Source organism: Actinia tenebrosa, unplaced genomic scaffold (assembly GCF_029948245.1).
Source record: "Actinia tenebrosa isolate PJP-AT-01 unplaced genomic scaffold, QUT_ActTen_1.0 PGA_scaffold6__47_contigs__length_16458017, whole genome shotgun sequence".
Taxonomy (NCBI): domain Eukaryota; kingdom Metazoa; phylum Cnidaria; class Anthozoa; order Actiniaria; family Actiniidae; genus Actinia; species Actinia tenebrosa.
This window is the reverse complement of record NW_028292583.1, coordinates 529,957-548,438: the sequence shown is the minus strand read 5'-3', so window position 1 is coordinate 548,438 and position 18,482 is coordinate 529,957. Positions and strand designations below refer to the sequence as shown.

The 18,482-nt window shown below is 36.9% G+C and overlaps 4 protein-coding genes across 4 annotated transcripts; 3 read left to right on the top strand and 1 right to left on the bottom strand.

Annotated features, from left to right (window-relative positions):
- Positions 1-1,433: 1,433 nt before the first annotated feature.
- On the top strand, positions 1,434-7,331 carry LOC148905769 (alpha-actitoxin-Ms11a-1-like). Its single transcript, XM_089038774.1, has 4 exons — positions 1,434-1,512; positions 2,824-2,913; positions 3,630-3,755; positions 7,222-7,331. The coding sequence occupies exons 2-4, from the start codon at positions 2,861-2,863 to the stop codon at positions 7,241-7,243; spliced, it is 201 nt and encodes a 66-aa protein (XP_088894900.1). The 5' UTR covers positions 1,434-1,512; positions 2,824-2,860; the 3' UTR covers positions 7,244-7,331.
- Positions 4,939-6,285, bottom strand: LOC148905771 (uncharacterized). Its single transcript, XM_089039576.1, has one exon. It carries the CDS (start codon positions 6,283-6,285, stop codon positions 4,939-4,941), a length of 1,347 nt encoding a protein of 448 aa, XP_088895702.1.
- Positions 5,903-6,900, top strand: LOC148905770 (uncharacterized). The gene has a single exon (XM_089038773.1). The coding sequence runs from the start codon at positions 6,293-6,295 to the stop codon at positions 6,866-6,868; it is 576 nt and encodes a 191-aa protein (XP_088894899.1). The 5' UTR covers positions 5,903-6,292; the 3' UTR covers positions 6,869-6,900.
- Positions 7,332-8,086: 755 nt separating the features above from the next.
- LOC116297917 (obg-like ATPase 1) lies at positions 8,087-18,259 on the top strand. Its single transcript, XM_031706236.2, has 16 exons — positions 8,087-8,269; positions 8,470-8,540; positions 8,834-8,845; positions 9,297-9,357; positions 9,740-9,806; positions 10,723-10,783; positions 11,425-11,516; positions 12,025-12,051; positions 12,440-12,505; positions 14,499-14,576; positions 15,682-15,779; positions 16,191-16,272; positions 16,935-16,993; positions 17,447-17,543; positions 17,769-17,891; positions 18,014-18,259. Exons 1-16 carry the CDS (start codon positions 8,088-8,090, stop codon positions 18,125-18,127), a joined length of 1,290 nt encoding a protein of 429 aa, XP_031562096.1. The 5' UTR covers position 8,087; the 3' UTR covers positions 18,128-18,259.
- The last annotated feature ends 223 nt before the right edge of the window (positions 18,260-18,482 follow it).

The following is an 18,482-nucleotide window of genomic DNA, read 5'->3' as shown; positions in this document are numbered from 1 at the left end:
AAATTTGCATAAAAGGTGGTCACGTGACCTTAAAAAAGGGAAAATGCTAAATTAAAAACTAGGTGATGGTTTTAGATTATTTGTGAGATTTGTTTAGCTTGTTTGAAAGTAGCGACAAAGATACAGATATTCACGTTGGGAATGGTCGACCAAAATGTTTACGAAAGGAGAAAAATGGGCATAAAGGATATTTTGACAGGTCACGTGACCTGTTTTTCAAATATCTCCTTAACGCAAACTTTAGCCAACCATTCTCAACGTCAATTGAACGACTTTAGGAAATTGTTATGTTATGAAATTGTTATGTAAATTTCATGGTCACGTGACCTAAATTTTTCCCGTTTATTGAAACCAACTTGTAAAGAACTACGATAGGTTAAAAAAAATAGGAAACCCCCCTATTCTAACAAAACATAACTCAAAATAAAGCTTAAGGGCTGAGCTTTTATCATAACATATACTGATTACATACTTTTATAATAAAAAAGCACTTTAAAGGTCTTTAAAAAAAATTAACAGGGTTTTCAGCCTTTTCAAAAACTCTCAAATGCTAGCTAATGAAAATATCTAATCTTTTTTTAACACATAGTTAACCGTGACAATTAACCTTTGAAAAAGCAACTATTTACGCCATAAACAGCAAACCATTTGCAAAATTTAATATTGATTGGCTATAGTTTTTCAAAGGTTTATTTATTGTGTATCTGTGGAACTGTGACCTACAAGACTTAAACTGCTTTTACACGGTATACAGGACGAATTACTAACTGATTTTTAAAAAGTAATGATGAAAAGGTAAATCATACACCGTGAAAAGATGAAAAAACTTACTGACGTTTCGGACGCTAGTCCTCCGACGAAGGACTATAGCGTCCGAAACGTCAGTAAGTTTTTTCATCTTTTCACAGTGTATGATTTACCTTTTCATCATTACTGTTTCATTAGAAACACCGACGCAGCTCACACTAGTTTTTAGCTAGTTATATCTTTTGATTTTAAAAAACGTACTTTCTTAGGCTTTCCGTTCATACGCTGTGTCAAAGCAGCGTTAAGCTAAAATATTATTGATGATTTAATCTTTATTCAGAAATAACTAAATATATATATACATGCTAATCGATGATAATCATAATATCATGGTGTCAAGCAGTGCATTTTCCCCGCTGTCCATTCTATTGACCGACTATACGATAGAAATTTTCATACAAACGATTGCACATTTTAAAAATAGAACCTGCACAAGTTTTTAAAATTTTCACGTTGAATAGCTTGATATATAGCCTAGAAATTCAGGTCTTTGTCTGGTAGTCTGTCGTATTCACTGTTATTACTTATTCAGTACTGGCAGGTAACCACAACAACACCTGCTGGATTCTATTATGGTTAACTGAATCCCAATCTTACGTCGTTTTCGTTAGTTCATTTGTTAAGAATGCGGTATTTCGTTTACAAATCATTTTCAGTTCAGCACTCAATCAAACCGGTCGACATTTCTCACTTGCTTTTGAAAAGGTAAGCTTTCTTTTAATAACCTGTTCTTTTTAAGTTTTCAAAGCATGCCCTTGGATATACCAATAGTTCACACCTTTTTTGGTCATGTGCAAAGAATAAATTATCGTTTTTCATAACAAATTATGTGTTAAAAAATAATCAGCTATTTTTACATTTAGCCACGCCCATAACGTTTTAAAGGCGTGAAAAGGGCTATAAAACCTATTTTTTTAAATATTTTTTTCTCAGAGAATTTTAAAGTGTTTACTCATTTGAAAAGTGTTCACACGGTATTTCAAACCTCAGTCATTTGACTTTATTTCGAAATATGTTTCGTTAGGAGATACCAAAAAAGCCACGTCAAAGACAAGGTGTCATGTAAACAATAGACATATTTTCTCTTCCTATGAACTCGTAATCAACATTTGTTCTCACAGCTTGTAATAAATTTCTTTCTTTTTTTTCCCTAAATATTTTGATACTTATTTTTCATAAAATTTGTTAAAATGGGACGAAGATGAAAAAAAGGTGTTATATTTTCGCATTTTTGGTATCCGAATAGCATTAACATTAACTCGTAAAAGCTGTTTCGTGATACGATGAAAGGGACGTCGTCAAAATTGGCTTTTTTATCTGACTTTGTTTGTCGTCATCAGTCAAGCGTGTTCTTGGCAGTGAGAGGACGGACGTATGACATCAGTTTCTCAACATGAGTTGATTGCTTAAGAGCCGGGGCGGCCTGTAATTTTCGTCAATAAATTGGGGCATTTTTTAGCTAGTTCGAATATTCGCTAAACTGATGCAATGCGTTGAAAAGTTGACGTCATGGGTAAGAGCCTGCCAGTGACATGAATAGCAGATGGTATTGATCATTTTTTTATTATAGCTTTATAAGATGATTCAAGGTCCAAAAAAAATGTATGCAAACCAAATTATTTTTAAATTTAACATCTAAGTCTTCTTTTTTATTTAAAAAAAACTAGTTTAAAAAAATATATTTCAAAATGCTAAATTTCTTTTATCGCTGCCAACTTTAACAAAATTCCGCTTCACTTTTCCATCCTCCACTCTTTCAATACACCAATTTGAAATCCTTTGACATGCATAATAGCACATCAACATTTTAAACAAATGTTCTCCTGTTCTCCTTTCATTTTGGACTTCAAACCAAACATATCTATAGTAAAACAAATGAGAAATACTTATTACGTTGAGGGCAAAAACAAAAGAGAGGGAAACTTTTTATTGTGGTGCGCGCGCGCCATGTAAATTCCCGGTTGGGCTATTTTTAGTACTGATCAGTTAACACTTTTCTTTGACTTTTTTTGCAAGGAATAACTAGCTGTGATACTAGCGACAGTCATTCGAAATGGTTTCCAAAATCGTCTTTGTCCTTGCAGTGTTTCTTGTGATGTCTACTGTGTAAGTACAAAAAACTATTTTCAACTGCAACTTTGCTTTTGTACGGTAGCCCATAAGGGACATGTGGCAAGTTAGAAGAGTTACTTCAGAAGTGAATAAAAAGTAGCTGCACGTTAGAAGGGTACTTGCTTCAAATAGGAAATGGTTAGGAATGAGTTCGTTTGTTCGTTTGTTCGTTTGTTCGTTTGTTCGTTTGTTCGTTTGTTCGTTTGTTCGTTTGTTCGTTTGTTCGTTTGTTCGTTTGTTCGTTTGTTCGTTTGTTCGTTTGTTCGTTTGTTCGTTTGTTCGTTTGTTCGTTTGTTCGTTTGTTCGTTTGTTCGTTTGTTCGTTGTTCGTTTGTTCGTTTGTTCGTTTGTTCGTTTGTTCGTTTGTTCGTTTGCTCGTTTGTTGTCTTTTCCCCTGGGCATAAGTAACGGGACTGCTTGATTGAAAATTTTCAAAATACCCCTAATAAAAAAGATATAACGGAAGATTTTTATCCTCTTGAAACATAGTTTATTCTTATCTAGGCTGTCTTGGTCTAGGTTGGTGAGATACATCTCTATACCATGCTTTATAACAAGCAAAGTATTTTCTTCTTTAACGCACCCTAAACATACCAGAGAGGTTTTTTTCTTTTGACATTATAATCACTCAATATCCAAAAGGTATTATATCAAATCAAATTCGACGATGGGGTTGACCTATTTGTCACATGTGTCTTAAAACCTTTCTAGGATTCCCGAATTCGAAGCTTACGGCCGTTGCAGAAAATTGGGTGAACCTTGTGAGAAACGTGGTTGTTGTTTCTGCTGTCCAGGATTGGAGTGCAGAGTGACTAACGGTGGCCAAGGGTTTGATTCGTAAGTGTTTTTTAATAGCTTTTTTAACGGGTGCAAAGAGGGTGTGGTCCATTAGTTTTTGTGGCAACCAAAAGGGAAAGGTCAGAAAAAGTTGGACAAACTGATTTTTAAAAAACTGAGATAATATAGCAGTTTGTAAGGGTCACATTTTTTCTTACACGAATTGAGAGTACATGTCACACACAGGTATCCCAGTCAACCCTGTCCCCAAGGTCCTGTTTACAAAACATATGGGGAAAAACTACGTATGCATATGGAATTTAACTAAACTAACTAAAAAATATTTTTAATTATATTGATAAAAGTAGTTAAAATACCGACGTCCTTTGCATTCTTGGCGTTCATAGCTTGTTGTTTTTGGGGACCGTTCATTTTTTATCGGGAGGGGGGGGCTGGTGGTTTTTGGAGCTTTCTCAGAAAAAAATGTATAGCCCGCCTAGTTTGGTACAAATTTTTTGTATGGCCCACCCTCTCGTTCATATTTCATTGAGATGCCCCCCCCCCCCCCCCTCTACCAATTCCTCAAAAATACATATATATGTGTGTGTACAATTCAGTGAGCTCTGTAATTGTAACGTTACATTGATAATCAAAGTAACAGGGAGTACTCACATTCTAAAGTATATACATTTCAAGGCTGCCATTGTAATAGGGTTAACATCTAATTGATCGATCATTGTCTCCTCAGTACTATGATATCTCCGCATACTTTTTGTTAGATTCCATACTTCAGATAAATATATGGTGTTGCATTTCCTGTTGACGTCCCTATTGTCTACAACAGCTGTCTACTTTAAATTTTTACACTTTGTCCAACACACCGATGGGGATATGACAGACTTATTGGAATTATCTTATTGTTCATGTTTACATTATCTACTTTCGTTAAAGATAGTCGAAGGGTATAAGTATAAAGTTTCTTACCGGTTGTCGTAATTATGAACGTCAGACGTCGCTTAAATCAGTTCACGAGCGGTTAGAGTATCGTAGTCCCAGTCTGTTGAGTCATTCTATTGTTCTTTATATAATGTTTTTGTTTCTTTGTCTTTGAGTTCTAAATCATTCTTGAGAATATCAGGTGGTCTGCAGCCTTTGGCCAGGAATGTAGGCAATACACAGGGATGACTTTATATCATCAAGCAATACAAAAAAAGGAAAATTGTTTAATTTGTTGAAATTGTTTTTAAAAGTAAAAATAATCCAATTCATTTCTATTCACTATTTTTCTGCCAGAACGTGAAACATTGGGGGATGCTTTGTCATCGTCATTGCCAATGACTGCAAGAATTAAGTCATCGACTTCGTCATTATCATCTTCATCATTATCATCTTGATCAACATCTTCATATTCGGATTCTTCTTCTTCTGCATCTGTGTCTTCATCCTCGGTATGTATCCTGCTACTGGCCGGTTCACTTTCTGTGCGTAGGTGATGGTTTTGAATAACCAACACTTTCTCGTCTTTCCTCTTCTTCAAGTGGTCGTTAAGATCATGGTGGAGCAAATATTTATTTAGCTCTGCCACTCGTAGCTTTTTAAGATCATCGACATTCTGGACTAGCTGGTCCCAATCGTAATTACAGTATTCTTTGTCTTGAGCTTTTTGTTTTGCTTCTGCCTTTTCTTGCTTTCTTTTTTCTTTTCTGTATTCTTTAATTTCTAGGTGTTGAAGGTAGTCAAACACCAATTTTGGCTTGACGATCAGTTTATCTGCGAATGTGGCAACACTGTCAGGGTCAGCTGTCACTACTTTCTTGTCTTCAAACCACTTTATCAGTTGTGTCCTTGGTTGCCAGTCATCCACATCTCTGTTCTTAATTGGGGTCTCGCTATAAGATACATAGTGGTAATCTGGAAGGGCTGACCAGTCTGGGTATGGTCTTGGACATTTGGTGATTGACGGTCCGACCCATGTTTGGCAAGTTGAACACTGCTGCAGGTCTGAACATTTAATGAACTCCCTGTAGTTATCCCCATCCTCGTAATGATTTTCAATGAACAGCTCTACTTTTCTAAAGTAGCAGTGCCCAGGTACCAATTCGGATTTCGATCCAGCTGTGTGGTATTCCATGAGATATTTTGTATTATAGAAGAACTGACATTCTGGTCTTGGAGTCACATGAGCTGACATGTATCCATGGGGTCCTGGGGATTCATCAATTCTGTCACAAACCTCTTGGCAACAGTACCAAACATTACGCTCAACACATTCTTCTTCAAGAGCTTTGATTTCTTCTGATGATATATTCTCCAAATCACTTTCGCTGATTTCCTGGTGTGGCTGGAATTTATTAAAAGGAAGGGAACCTCCATCTGATACTGCATCTCCTATACAAGCATTAGTTATTTCAGCAGGACATGGATCATTTACTGCTAGATGAATCCTCATCTGCCAGTCAAGATTGAACAGCCTAGCCAATTCTGCATCTCGGAACTTCACCTCGAAATTTGTAATCGAAACACCAGGTCCTTTGTCTGTGCGCATAAGAAATCGTGGTTTGGGGGTACTTGGAAGGTTACGTGATGCCATTTCCATCATGAATTTTTCAACTTTGTTTGTACAAGGCTCATATTTCTGCCATAGTTGTTTTCCAGCTTCTGTTGTACCCGATATACAGTCTCTTAAAATTTCTAGGTCTGTTGTGACTTCTGACAGCAAATCAGAGATTTCATTGCCAATGGCAACTTCGTTTGGCTTGACGCGAGTATACAGTATTTGTATATCAAATCCAATAGATGCTGAACTCCCCAACTTCTTTTCTTATCCTCCATCCATCAAGGTCCCCGAACTATTCATTGCTGTCGAAAACATTGCTTCGGTGAAAGGCGGCATAGAAGCAAAGTGTGTCGCTCAAATAGTTGCAAATCACCTCACAAATGCAGCTGCTAGTAGACTGCTCACAAATTTACGAACAAAGATAGCGGATGAAGTCTTCTCTCACCTTTATCCTGAAGAGCAGGACACCAATTCAAATACTGATGCCCATATTGAAGTTGGTTTACATGACAGTGAGGACAATGTCAATGATGATACTGATGAAAATGAATACAGCGATGGTGACGATGGTGCTGGCACTGATGAAGATGGCGAGAGTGAGGAGGAAGACTTTTAATGGACTGCTGATATAGCTTTATCACTTTCGTTATTAATATATACTATAGATATTTATTTTTACAGCATTTATAGCACATTGTTCCTGTTTTAATTTCTATATCGACTGCAATAAAGATTTATTAAGGAAAAGTATGTTTATAAAAAGCGTAGCCCCTCCCCCTCTCAATGCCTCATGTTGTGCCTGGCCCCCCCTTTTTTGGCAATTTTCCTCGGGGGGCCCCCCCCCCTCCAAACCACCAGCCCCCCCCCCCCTCCCGATAAAAAATGAACGGTCCCTTGGCTGCGTCAACGTATTTTGAAATAGGTGTATAATTACCTTTTTACCCCCAACATTCGTTCTTTGTTTTGCAGGAGATGTTTCAGGAAGAGTTGAATGGATGCTATGATAAACATAAAGTGAATAAATGCTTCATTTAACACTGTAATTTAAAAAGACAAATAAACTATCATAATAAATTCCATCGAAGATTTTCTGCACTATAGGGAGAGGGAAATAGACTATCCCGCATAATTATACCAACTAAACAATACTAATAACATTTATCTCTTTTCTCGTTCTTCTCTACTCATAAACACTCGAGTTTTCAACCAATCAGCTTACGAATCGAAAACAATAGAATAGTCCCCTTCACAGTTCCCTGCGCCATCTTGAAAGGTAGCCGTGCCTTTGCATCGATGCGAGACGAACGGTGAGCTTGCAATGATAGAGACATGTGAATAATTGTCCAAGGTGTTAAAAAAAGGTCTTTATCATTGCAAGCTCACCGTTCGTCTCGCTTCAATGCAAAGCCGGAATGGTTACCTTTCAAGATGGCGCAGGGAACTGTGAAGGGGACTATTCTAGTTACGTATCAAAAGTCTATACAAGCTATTCAAGTAGATGGAATGAGAAAATAGAAAGAAGAAATAGAATGATATTTGCACAAATAACAAAATAAAAAGGTTTGACCCTCCGACAAAAGTCAAGTTCGTCTCTGAAGCCCCACCCTCCTCTTCCTCCTAATAAAAACCCGAAGAAGGGCTATTCTAGTGTATTTTTTATGTCTCCTGAATAATGATATTACGAGTAATCTCACCACAATAAATCCATTTATTTGTCATGAACATCTTTTTACATCATGTCAAATTGTAATCATGACGGGATCCCTGTGGTTTTAGTGAGGTATTGAGCCAGCGATATTATAAAATGCGGTAGTACTTCAGAGTATGCGCACTCGATGTTTGTCCGCCATTTTGTCAGGAGTGGTTTGATCAGCAAAAGGCTATTCGTTCAACCATTTCACGTCTCTTCGGCACTTAAAATGCCTCCTAAAAAGAAAGATACTGCGGAGAAGACGCCTTTAATGGGCCGATTCGGTACCTCTTTAAAATGTGGAATTGTTGGAATCCCTAACGTCGGGTAAGAAAAACTAGACGAAGAACGGTATACTATACCTAAGACTAATACTTCATGTACTTATTTATCTGTGTTACCTAAATATAAATTAGTTAATAAAACTTGGATTACCTAGGATATGAAGTATCAATCTGAATATAGTATTCTCACGTGGAAATTTTATTTTTAGAAAATCACTTAAAATCTGTTTATGGTTTTAACAGAAAGTCGACTTTTTTTAATGTATTGACGAAAAGTGCCGCTTCAGCTGAGAATTTCCCGTTTTGTACAATAGGTAAGAAATTGTTTTATCTTGAAAAATTATCAAAATAAAAAATCCAAATTTTTAAATTTAATTTTTAACACAAAAAATTTAAAATCCTGGACTGTGCACAATAAACCTGGGAAAAAAATAATGTTTACGCCATAAACAATAACAAAAATGTGAAATTTAGTACTGTTTAGCTTTAGTTTTGCAATGGTTTATTGTGTAATGATGTGTGGAAAACCTATAAATGTTGTTGTTGAACTAAGCTTTATTCAGAATTGTGCATTTTTACATATAATATTTTTTAAATTATTTTTCAGATCCTAATGAAAATAAGTATTCAATTTTGGTGAAGTACATTTATCTGTATAATCATTTATTGATATTTATGCTAATTCTGTTTTTTTTCCTCTAATGGCTGTTTTTTTTGTTTGTTTTTGTTTTGAGTACAGTGTATTTTACAACCCTCATTATAATATCTTCCATTCATTCAATCATTCATTCAATCATCCATTCACTTGCTCACTCATTATTTTATTTATGAACTAATTCATTCATTCATTTTTGGTCAATCATACCTCCACTCATTTGTTAATTTATTATTTTGAATTCATTTACTTAGTAATTCATTTTTCATCCATCCAGGCATTTCCTTATTTATTTATATTTTTTTATTCATTCAGTCATTCATTAATTTCATCATTCATTCATTTTACTGACTTACACTCATATTTAAATATAATTATGATATTATATCTTATTATTTTCATTTTCTATTTTTACGTCGAGTAGCTGTACCAGATGAAAGATGGGACTTTCTCTGTGAATATTTCAAACCTGCTAGGTATAGTATCAATTTAATAATAATTTAATGTTTTATATACTAGAAATTCCATGGATGGATGTTCAAATGTATCAAGTAGTCTTTATTGTTTACTAATAGTTCATAAGTTCAGGGCTTAAAATAAAGGCTGCTCAATAGCTGGATGTGATGACTGATCAACAGGCAATCAAGAGGCGATTTGACCAGTCAAAGTGACCGACCAGTCATTGTGACCAGTTAAGAGGCCGGCCAAGAAATGTTTAGCCAGACAAGTGACAATTTTGGCCCGATACTGTCTGTTGATCTGCTATAATTTTTAGCCCTGTCAACTGCTGTTTCAGCTTTTTTGTTATAAAAATATAAACAGTGGTAATAGATAATATTTTCCCTTATCTTATTACAGTAAAGTTCCAGCATTTCTAAATGTTGTGGATATTGCAGGATTGGTCAAGGGTGCTCATGAAGGACAGGTATGTAAGAGGTTATCTTATTTGCACAGTTGTAACACCTTTTAAAATAGAGCTAAATGTAGTGGTAGTGCAGGGCTTAAAAAAGGGCCAGTAAGTCGCTGGTCATGATGACCAGCCAAATTAGTTTTAACTCATTTATACCTTAACATTACTAGTCAAAATGACCAGCAAGGCAAAGATTTGACCAGACAAGTTCCAATTCTGGGCAGACATTGTCCGATGTCCAGCAGCTATTTTATGCCTTTGTAGTGGGCGTAAAGTGTATGATATACATAGTTATTAGCCTCCAGCTTGGGAGACTCGGCAACAGTTTAAGGGGTGAAAATGAAAATGGCCTAAGTGACTTTTTGGGATATTTTTTTAAAATAGCCTAAACCAAACAAAAATACAGGCAAACAGCCTCTTTTAGTTTAAATATGAATGTTTAGTATTTATTTTTCATGATTTTGATCGGAAAAGTAGAAAAACACTCCTTAGTTACGAATAGGACATAGGGAACTGTGAAGTACTTCCTGCCGCCTATACTATCGTTAGGAAAGATAGAGACTCACGTGGTGGAGGCGTCTTACTCACCATAGAAACAAGTTCGTTTAGTTCAGTCGGTGAAGTTGACATAACGATTGACATCGAAATATGCTTGGCCGAAATAACAACTTGGTCAAATCTCAAGTTACAAAAAAAGGGGACAAAATGACTTTGTTTCAAACGAACATTTTTTAAAATTAATGTTAACATGCGAGGGACCACTGTAATTGGCACACGCTGTAGTGGTTTCCCAGCCATTATGTATGAATGTAATTATTCTTGTGTGTGCGTGTGTGAGTGGGTTCATGTGTGAGTGTTTGAATGGCAAAGCTAAATAAATAAATAAGATTTATTTATTCATTTATTTTAGTTTTTTGTTTGAAATGTTTAGGGTCTTGGAAATGCCTTTCTCTCACACATCTGGGCCTGTGATGCAATATTTCATTTAGTTCGTAAGTAATATTTACCAAATATTAAGTGAGCATAATAAGTTAATCTGTGTGAGCATTTAGAATAATGAGACACCTGGAAAATCCAACCTAAAGATATACACCAATATTTCAAAAAATGTTGTTGATCTGAGATCTGAGATGGTCAATCTGAGACTGAATGGTAAAAAAAAACGTCTTTTTTTCATGAGGGTAGCACTTAATAGCCAGTGGCTAACAAACCTGTGGCCCTCATTCCGTGATCGAATTAGAATTTAGGAGTTGATTTTTGCGGAGGGAGGAAAACCGGAGAACCCAGAAAACCCTCGAAGCACAGGAGAGAACCAACAATCAACTCTACTTATATACAACACCGAGCCCAGCAGGACTCGAACTCCGGTCGCATTGATGAGAGGCGAGTGCTCACACCGCTACGCCACCAGTGCTTCCCAAAGTTTTTGTGTATGAATGTTTCCTGGCTAAAAGACAAAAAATCACATATCTAACTCAAAGAGCATGCTTCATATTCCAATATCAAAGTAAACTACATTGTTTGGCATTGAATATATTACATTTTATATCGTGTTACTTGATGTAAGATTTCAGATCGACAACCACATGTATAAATGGAGAACTCATTATTAGTGTGTGACTTGTATTTATAGGTGCATTTGAAGGGGATGATGTTACTCATATTGATGGTGAGGTTGATCCTGTCAGAGATTTGGATACTATTTCAGAGGAGCTCAGAAAAAAGGTACAGTAGCTGTAATTTGTTATGGCCCACTATGAGCATCTCCCAATGGAACATGTGAAATAGAAATGATAAATTATTATTATTGAATTATCACTATGCATTTCTTTTCTGTTCATCAGAGCATTACATTGCTCAAGACAAGTTGCACTTTATGTAAAATAAATATACTCGTATAATTGGCATTCTGAGGTTGAGGAAAAAACTGGGTCGATTTGGGATTGCAGTTCGTTTTTGTGCTGTTTAAGGGGAGATAAAATAATAATAATAATAATGGTATAACAGTGGATTCCACAGAGGCGCTCTTTATTTCCAAGGTGGCATGTATCTTGTCCCTTAAAATAGTCCCAAAATGCGCTGCGAAGCCGACTTTACCCAGCCTCAACCTCAGCTAATACTGTATATATAACAGTAATATTATCTCAGCTGATCATTCTAGAACTACTTATTTGATAACTATCTGCTATTTCTCATTGTAGTAGTACTCATGATTTTTTTTTTGGTTACCTAGGATGAAGAATACCTGAAAGACAAAGTTGTAAGAACAAATGAATACTTGTAATATTGAGTATTTTGACTTATCAAATATGAATAATTAATGAGGAAACATGAGAAATCAGTCTCCCAGGAAAAGCCTGTAAACCAGATACAGAATCATTCTCATTTGCATTCAACTTTAACACAGATTTTCTCTGTTAAACCAAGTAATCTCAAAATTTTAGAAAAACATGAAATCATACTCCTAGACATTTAATAAACAATATGCAATATTCTCGTCCCATCTGTATAGGCTTTATAGTGGCTTGTGAACCTGATTTTTTCGTACTTGACCTTTTGGGTTTTTTCATGTCTCCATATATTTATGTACACTTTTGTTCCACTTTAAACAACTCTGTTTTATATGTGTACTGAATTATGTTATCCAGACAAACATGGAGAAATCATGTCAACGAGGAGGTTCTGCTGCAGACAAAAAGAAAATCCAAGAATTTGTAAGTAATGATGACAGCAACAAATCAACAAATAAAATAACCCTTGTAATATTTCCAACATATGGATCTGAAAGTTATTACTGTATACTATAACCCCCCTTTCCCCCTCACCCCTCTCCCTCTAATCAATGTTGTTGCACCTATACTATAACCTCCTTTCCCCCTCACCCCTCTCCCTCTAATCAATGTTGTTGCACCTATACTATAACCTCCTTCCCCCCTCACCCCTCTCCCTCTAATCAATGTTGTTGCACCTATACTATAACCCCCTTTCCCCCTCACCCCTCTCCCTCTAATCAATGTTGTTGCACCTATACTATAACCTCCTTCCCCCCTCACCCCTCTCCCTCTAATCAATGTTGTTGCACCTATACTATAACCCCCTTTCCCCCTCACCCCTCTCCCTCTAATCAATGTTGTTGCACCTATACTATAACCTCCTTCCCCCCTCACCCCTCTCCCTCTAATCAATGTTGTTGCACCTATACTATAACCCCCCTCACCCCTCTCCCTCTAATCAATGTTGTTGCACCTATACTATAACCTCCTTCCCCCCTCACCCCTCTCCCTCTAATCAATGTTGTTGCACCTATACTATAACCTCCTTCCCCCCTCACCCCTCTCCCTCTAATCAATGTTGTTGCACCTATACTATAACCTCCTTCCCCCCTCACCCCTCTCCCTCTAATCAATGTTGTTGCACCTATACTATAACCCCCTTTCCCCCTCACCCCTCTCCCTCTAATCAATGTTGTTGCACCTATACTATAACCTCCTTCCCCCCTCACCCCTCTCCCTCTAATCAATGTTGTTGCACCTATACTATAACCTCCTTCCCCCCTCACCCCTCTCCCTCTAATCAATGTTGTTGCACCTATACTATAACCTCCTTTCTGCCTCACCCCTCTCCCTCTAATCAATGTTGTTGCACCTATACTATAACCTCCTTCCCCCCTCACCCCTCTCCCTCTAATCAATGTTGTTGCACCTATACTATAACCCCCTTTCCCCCTCACCCCTCTCCCTCTAATCAATGTTGTTGCACCTATACTATAACCCCCCTCACACCTCTCCCTCTAATCAATGTTGTTGCACCTATACTATAACCTCCTTCCCCCCTCACCCCTCTCCCTCTAATCAATGTTGTTGCACCTATACTATAACCTCCTTTCCGCCTCACCCCTCTCCCTCTAATCAATGTTGTTGCACCTATACTATAACCCCCCTCACCCCTCTCCCTCTAATCAATGTTGTTGCACCTATACTATAACCCCCTTCCCCCCTCACCCCTCTCCCTCTAATCAATGTTGTTGCACCTATACTATAACCCCCTTTCCCCCTCACCCCTCTCCCTCTAATCAATGTTGTTTCACCTATACTATAACCTCCTTCCCCCCTCACCCCTCTCCCTCTAATCAATGTTGTTGCACCTATACTATAACCCCCTTTCTGCCTCACCCCTCTCACTCTAATCAATGTTGTTGCACCTATACTATAACCTCCTTCCCCCCTCACCCCTCTCCCTCTAATCAATGTTGTTGCACCTATACTATAACCTCCTTCCCCCCTCACCCCTCTCCCTCTAATCAATGTTGTTGCACCTATCAGTGGTTGCTTGCATTTTTGTCCATTCAACATTGTTAAGGTGAAGGGAGCTGGAGGGAAAAAGGTACTCATGGATTTGGGCTTCCTGTTTTGTTCCCACTGCCATCTTGAAAGGTAGCCGTGCCTTTGTATAGAAGCAAGACAAACGGTGAGCTTGCAGTGACAGAGACATTTGAATAAAAAGTGTCCAAGGTCTCTATCATCACAAGCTCACCATTCATCTTGCTTCAATGCAAAGGCACGGCTACCTTTCAAGATGGCAGTGGGAACTGTGAAGGGAACTATTGAATGGCCATAAACACATGCACACACTCTGTTCAAGTTTTCAAACTTTATATATTTTACCAATATGTAATGTTTTACTAGTACTTACTTCAATAATGTTTAGGAAGTCTTAAAGAAACTCTGTGAATGGGTATCAGAAGAGAAAAAACATATTCGATTTGGACATTGGAATGCTACTGAGGTAAAAACTGTCCCTCAACTGACAGAAATACTCCAGTTTTGAATTCTCTGTTGCACAGGGTTAGCCTTGCATTTGATGCGGCTAAATTCATGAAATTTAGGCGAAGTTAAAACCGAGACAATGCATGCTGCTTAGCTGTCTTCCCAACAATAGAGACCTTTAGATCTGAGTACGAGTACGAGAACGAGTGTTTAACTTTTAAAGAGAGGCACTATCTTTTTGTAGTCGTGATCATGTACGTAGATTGAAACTTTAGATTGTAAAAAATTGGAATTCAACTATGATTCAGTGTTAACCACGAGCACAGGACCAATTTTAAAACTCGTGCTAGTACTTGATCTCATACTCGTCGTCGTATCTAAACGTTGATACTGTGCGGGAGTGACCCAGGGCATTCTCAGGGGCTTACTTGCTGTGTTTCCAATGCTGGTTGATTTGCACCAAGAGTTTTTCTCCCACCGTCCCTCCTCTGCTAATAGGTTCTCTACAGGTGAGTATATACTCCACTGAATCTCAGTGTGACAGGTACCAGTGGTGAGCTGTGGCCTGGTTGCCATGGTTACCTTCCAGCAGGGACGTGATCTTTCGCAACCCAAGCTCGCCCTGGTAACTAACCCCAACTCATTGAAACAACCCTTATTGAAAAAACGTCAGGTTCAAAAAAGGGTATGTCATCAAAGCCGAAGGGGAGCATGGGAAGACAAACAATTATGCTGATTTCATGCGTATTGCAGTTCCCTTCCTGTGCACATTTTATGCATCATGGCTTTGGCATGTTGTTAATCTAGCTTGACCGACTTTGCTCTACTGTGCATTTTATGCAAATATAATGCACATTTCAGAGTACCCAAAATCCTTTTCGGTCTTAGCTTCGATGATATGACCTACTCGAACCCGACTACGTTTTTTCAATTAGGTGTATATAAGACAAAAAATATGTGTATAATAATTTATTAGTAACATTCAAAGTAAAACGAAAGAAAGTCATGAAGGTATACTATGTATTAGGCTTAATTTTTTACACAGGGCAAGTAAAATCACCATTACGTGTGAAATGGTTATGTAAAATGTATAATAATCTAATTTTTTCCAAATTTTTGGGCAGATTGAGGTTTTGAACAAGCATTTATTGCTGACGTCAAAACCTGTCATATACCTCGTAAATCTGTCCGAAAAGGATTACAATAGGAAAAAGAATAAATTGTAAGTAATAAGTAATATTTATTACTTCCCTTACCTTAATCACTAGGTGGTTTGAAGTATGTGAATGAATAGATGAATGGATTAATGAATGAATGGGAAAAGATGAGTAGCTGACTAAATGAATGGATGGATGAATAATTGAATATAGGAATGAATGGGTGGGTGGGTGGATGGATAGTTGATTGAAGAAATAAACTGGTAAATGAATTAATGGATGGATGAATGAATGAATGAGAATTGAATAAGAAAAAAAAAATGTAAAGAGTTTTGGTAGTAATAGTAAAATGATGTCATCTTTCAAACGGCCCATTGCCCAGACTATCATTTTTAAGGCCTGAATTATTGTCACCTGCAGCACATCCTCTTGCTAACTTATGACCAATCCCTAAATAATGCTGTTTCTTCTTGCAGCCTTCCTAAAATCAAGGTGTGGGTGGATGACTATGACAAAGGGGCAGCAATAATCCCATTCAGTGGAGCTCTTGAATCAAAGGTAACTTGATTTTATCAATCTAAATAATTGCAAGAGTATCCTTTACAATCCTTAGGGTTCGTGAAGGCCCTTGAAGTCCTTGAAAAGTCCTTGAATTATGATACAAATTCAAGGGTGCTTGAAAAGCTCTTCAAAAAACTTGGCTTCATAAATGTAAATAGTTGCAAGTGTTTCCTTTATGACCCTTGGGTTTTCGTGCAGGTCCACAAAGTCCTTGAAAAGTCCTTGAATTTAGTGATACAAATTGAAGGGCATTTAAAAAGCTCTTCAAAAATAAAAATCATTGAAAAGTCCTTGAATGCTCGTTGAAAAGTAAAACCAATACCGTCAAGGTTGTGAGTTTTCAAATTGAAATAATAGAATAGATATATAAAAGTGGTAAAAAATAATTGATAAAAATGACATCCTTATTTCTGATTTTTTTATTATTTGGGCTACCTGTGGTTACCCTTGAGAATCTGTGGGGGATGCCAAATGTTTATGTAACCATGAACAACAGACAAAAAGCAACAATTAAAGCTTTAGGCAAATGTTTTTGAAATATCCTTGAAATTTCAAATATTCAACCTTGAATACTTGAAGAAAACTCATTGATTTTACTATGCAATCCAGCACAAACCACGAATCCCATACCTTATTATAAATTTAAATCTGTCTTTCAGTTTGTTGACATGAGTGAGGAAGAAAAAGAAAGTTACTGCAAGGAGCACAACACACAGTCGTGAGTGTCATGATATTACATGATGTCAATGATGATGATGATATTATGATGATATGATGATGATGATGATACAAGATGATGATACATGATGATGATGGTGATGATACATGATGATGGTGATGATACATGATGATGATACATGATGGTTGTCATGATACATGATAAGATATATGATGATGATGATACATGATGATGATACATGATGATGATACATGATGATGATACATGATGATGGTGATGATGCATGATGATGATACATGATGAATGATGATGATGTCAATGATGATGATATGATGATGATGATACAGGATGATGATACATGATGATGATACAGGATGATGATACCTGATGATGATACATGATGATACATGATGATGATGATGATACTTGAAGAATGGTTATGCTGCACATTACGCCATAATTATACCTAAAAGTATAAAATGTCAATTTCAGTGCATTAAATAAGATTATCACCACTGGATTCAAAGCTCTTCAACTGGAGTACTTCTTCACAGCCGGAAAAGATGAAGTCAAAGCTTGGACAATATTGGTACATAACAACATAGATTCAGTAAAACACCCTGTTTACTGACATTCCATAGGCACTTATCTTTCAAAATTTGTTTTCCAACAATGTCAAGAAAACATTTACACTGACGTCCAAAACCTTATTTCATCACGAGGGCAAATTTTACAACATCACCTCCCCTCTCCCCACGGGGACCTTACATTAATAGAAGTACATATACTGATGATTCATGTTTTTGCCCAACAGAAAGGAACCAAAGCTCCCCAAGCAGCGGGCAAGATCCACACGGACTTCGAGAAGGGATTTATCATGGCGGAAGTTATGAAATTCTCTGATTTTAAAGAACTTGGTTCTGAAGCCGCAGTCAAGGTGATGCTTTGATGTATTCAAGATTATCATAATAATAAGAGGGGAGGTGGTGGGGGAGATTTGTTCTCCCTTTGCAACCTGAGCTAATTCAGCATGTCCTTAATTACTTTCATTGTTTTTAGGCTGCTGGTAAATACCGTCAAGAAGGCAAAAGTTATGTCGTTCACGATGGAGATATCATCTTCTTCAAATTCAATGCTGGAGCAGGTTTATCAGACAAAAAGAAAGTTAAATAATAAGACCCAGACCCCCACGTCCAAATATCACCACAGGAATCCTGATTTCAAAATCACAAATTCGTTCCTGCTTGAACGACGAAGCTGTAGAAATTTAGCTCAAATATTTTAATTAAAGTAAAGATATATTTACTTTTCACTAGAAACCGAAATTCGATTCCCATGCTTGGATTGAAAGCTTCGTGAAAAATATAAGCACGAATGCCGAAAATTGTTGCTATTTATTGACAAATTGAAATTAGCCAATCCCAAAACTTTAAAAAATCGTGGTCAAAATTCTACTTTTTGTAACGAAACTGGGTTCGCTTTATCGTAAAATGCGTGATATCCGTTACCAGCTCATAAAGAAATCAGT